The 2,707-nt window shown below is 42.2% G+C and overlaps 1 protein-coding gene across 1 annotated transcript; it reads right to left on the bottom strand.

Annotated features, from left to right (window-relative positions):
* Window positions 1-1,330: 1,330 nt before the first annotated feature.
* Window positions 1,331-2,275, bottom strand: LOC144371099 (vomeronasal type-1 receptor 4-like). The gene has a single exon (XM_078033310.1). The coding sequence runs from the start codon at window positions 2,273-2,275 to the stop codon at window positions 1,331-1,333; it is 945 nt and encodes a 314-aa protein (XP_077889436.1).
* Between the last annotated feature and the right edge of the window lie 432 nt (window positions 2,276-2,707).

Genomic DNA, 2,707 nt, shown 5'->3' with positions numbered 1-2,707 from the left:
ATCAAGGTACATATATCAAGTGATATGGTTTGAAATTAAGAGATTTTTCTTATGAAATATGTACATGAATTTTAGAAAACTGACTGGAAGCATTTTTTGAAAATGCGGAGAAATCAACCTGTGTATACCTGCAAGTTGGAGACCCAACTCTTCCCACACTTACAACCAACAAAAGCCCTGTTGTGTCTTCAACATGAGGTAGAACTTTCATGGCAAGACTATCCATGAGGCTCCAAACTGAAGCCCCTCCTGGGCATCAAGGGAGGGATGATTCATTGCTGGAGACCCACACAGTGGAATCCTGTCACTAACTGTGAAAATGAAGAGAAGGTAACAGGCATATGTGCAATGTGGATACATTTATACAGAATGCAAAGGGAAGAAAGTGACCATGTTGTTGTCTGTCACATTGTGGTGACTCAGGGCAGTGACTGGACAGGAATGAGGAGGCACCAGTGATCTTGCTTCTTTTTGACACTGGAGCTGCCTGCAGAGCTATGGTCAGCTAGTGAAATCTCAGTGAGTAGACCAATCATGACTCATGCATATAATAATTTTAGAGACACAGGAGCAATTGAAATTACATTGTAAGAAGATAAACAGATTATAATTTATTAGCCATATTGTCAAGGAAGAGGCCAAACATGCTACATATCTTTACTGTGTGACTATCAATGTGTGTACTATCATTTCTAGGTTGATTTAAGATATACTAAATACATATCATGAAAGAAAAAGGGAAGAGTATGGAATTAATGAGAATAAATTGCAGAAAAAGAATCAATACAGACATTTGAAACACAAAACAAGTGTCATGAATAGCACATGGTTTGTAAGTAAATTCTTCTCAGGTGGTTCCATGATCGCATCAACATGAAGACTGATTTTAGTGAAATTCAATTCAATATATTCATCTGGACATTTTTTTATAAGAGAAAAAGACTGAGAAACAAAGGCTCCCAGGCACAGCAGTAGCACACATAACTCCAGAAATAGCTAAGACATAAGAACTGAAGTAGGGAAATTAAGATATATCCATGGCATTTTAACCAGTTAATTACTAGAATGGAAAGACAATCATCGAAAAAATAAACATTGCACATTGTCATTATCAAATGAAAATTATTTTAAAATCTTCAATTTGCACAACTTAAATAAAATTTTCTAATATTGTTTTATGCATAATAAACATCAACTGAATGATGGGCAGACACAGGCAGGTGCAGAGACACTCATTATAACACACTATGCAAACGTGTGTGCCTGTGCTGCACCCTTACCATGTGACTGCTTTATCACTAAGAGTCTGTGGAGATAAGATTGTACAAAACTAAATGATGTATATTTTTCTCACATGACTGACATTCTTCCTATTCTGCACCCAGGTAGAGTGGATCCTGGATGCAGTAGAGTCTCTGCTCATGAGCAGAAAGGGGCTGACAGCTGGGAAACACCCAGAGATGATTGCAGCCGTGCTGACCACAAACCAGTTGGGATTATAAATAACACCTAAACAGACTTGGAACATGCAGGAAAGTGTGTAAAAGGAGACAAAGGTGCTCACCAGGAGGAGGATGGTTTTGGTGGCTCTGGACTCAGGGGAAGACCTGGGGGAGCTGGACTTATGAACCTGCTGCATTCTCTGCTTGTGCCTGTGCAGGATGAGGACCATGGAGCTGCTGGCCCAGAGCATGAGCCCCACAAAAATGGCATCAGGGAAGGTTAGTAATGCTGTGTACAGTGAGTCTGTGGTTGTGTCATGACGAACACCAGAACAGTATCCAAAATCTTTTAGGATTGTGACGTTTTTGTTGCTTCTCTCAGTCATGTGCAAAAGAAAAACAACATTCACAAGGAGGTACAGAATCCAGCCCAGGTATGTGGAGGAGCCAATGTACTTGGGAATATTTACTTTAAGCTCTGAACAGCTGGAGTCCTCAGGACTAATCTTAATGGCCTGGAAGACACTCAGGAGGCAGGTGCTGCCAATGGACACACCCCTGCCCACCCTGTGAAGATAGAAAAGCAGCTTGCATCCAACATCACTAAGGAAACCTTTCATTCCAAAAGCTGCCATTGTCTGGGGAACTCCTTTACACAGGAGAGTTAACAAGTTGGCCACAATCAAGTGCTGAAGAATCAAGTCTGTGTGTCTTACCCTGCACCCAGTGAAGTAAAGCACCAGGTAATGGAGGAGAAGAGAGGAATTGCCCAGAGCTCCAACCACAGTCTGTGCCAGGAAGATGATGCCTACAGCCACATCACTGGCTGCCATCCTGCCAGTTCCCTGCTGTCCCATCCAGAAAAGGTCCTGCAGGGGAACAGGAGGCCTGGGGAGCACATGTCCTATCAAACAAAACCCAGCATTGCCCTCTCCCCATAGTTCCCACTGTGAAAATTGAATGTTTTATTTTAATTACCAGGTTGTAATGAGCCTGGTGTGACTAGATGAAACATGAAGTGTGTATAAATCCCAGCTGTGAAGGCAGCACATGGTGATTATTGAATCTTCACAACATGAGGCAGGAGCTGAGATGACTTTGCTGATGACCAGGAGAACTTGGGCACACAAATTCATAACTGATCCAGGGCAGTAAGGAGCCTTGAAGCTGGCTGAGGCTACGGGAACCACCAAGCTTCCCTAAAGCTAGTGAGCAGGGTTCTTCTACCAATCAGCTCATGTAAACTTCTGCTTTTCTGCATTAGT

The sequence above is a fragment of the Ictidomys tridecemlineatus genome, chromosome 15 (genome assembly GCF_052094955.1).
Source record: "Ictidomys tridecemlineatus isolate mIctTri1 chromosome 15, mIctTri1.hap1, whole genome shotgun sequence".
NCBI lineage: Eukaryota > Metazoa > Chordata > Mammalia > Rodentia > Sciuridae > Ictidomys > Ictidomys tridecemlineatus.
This window is presented reverse-complemented; position numbering and strand designations above follow the sequence as displayed.

Bases quoted from the DNA above. Each gene is read 5' to 3' on its own strand.
- LOC144371099 (XM_078033310.1), bottom strand. From the start codon at position 2,275: ATGGCAGCCAGTGATGTGGCTGTAGGCATCATCTTCCTGGCACAGACT.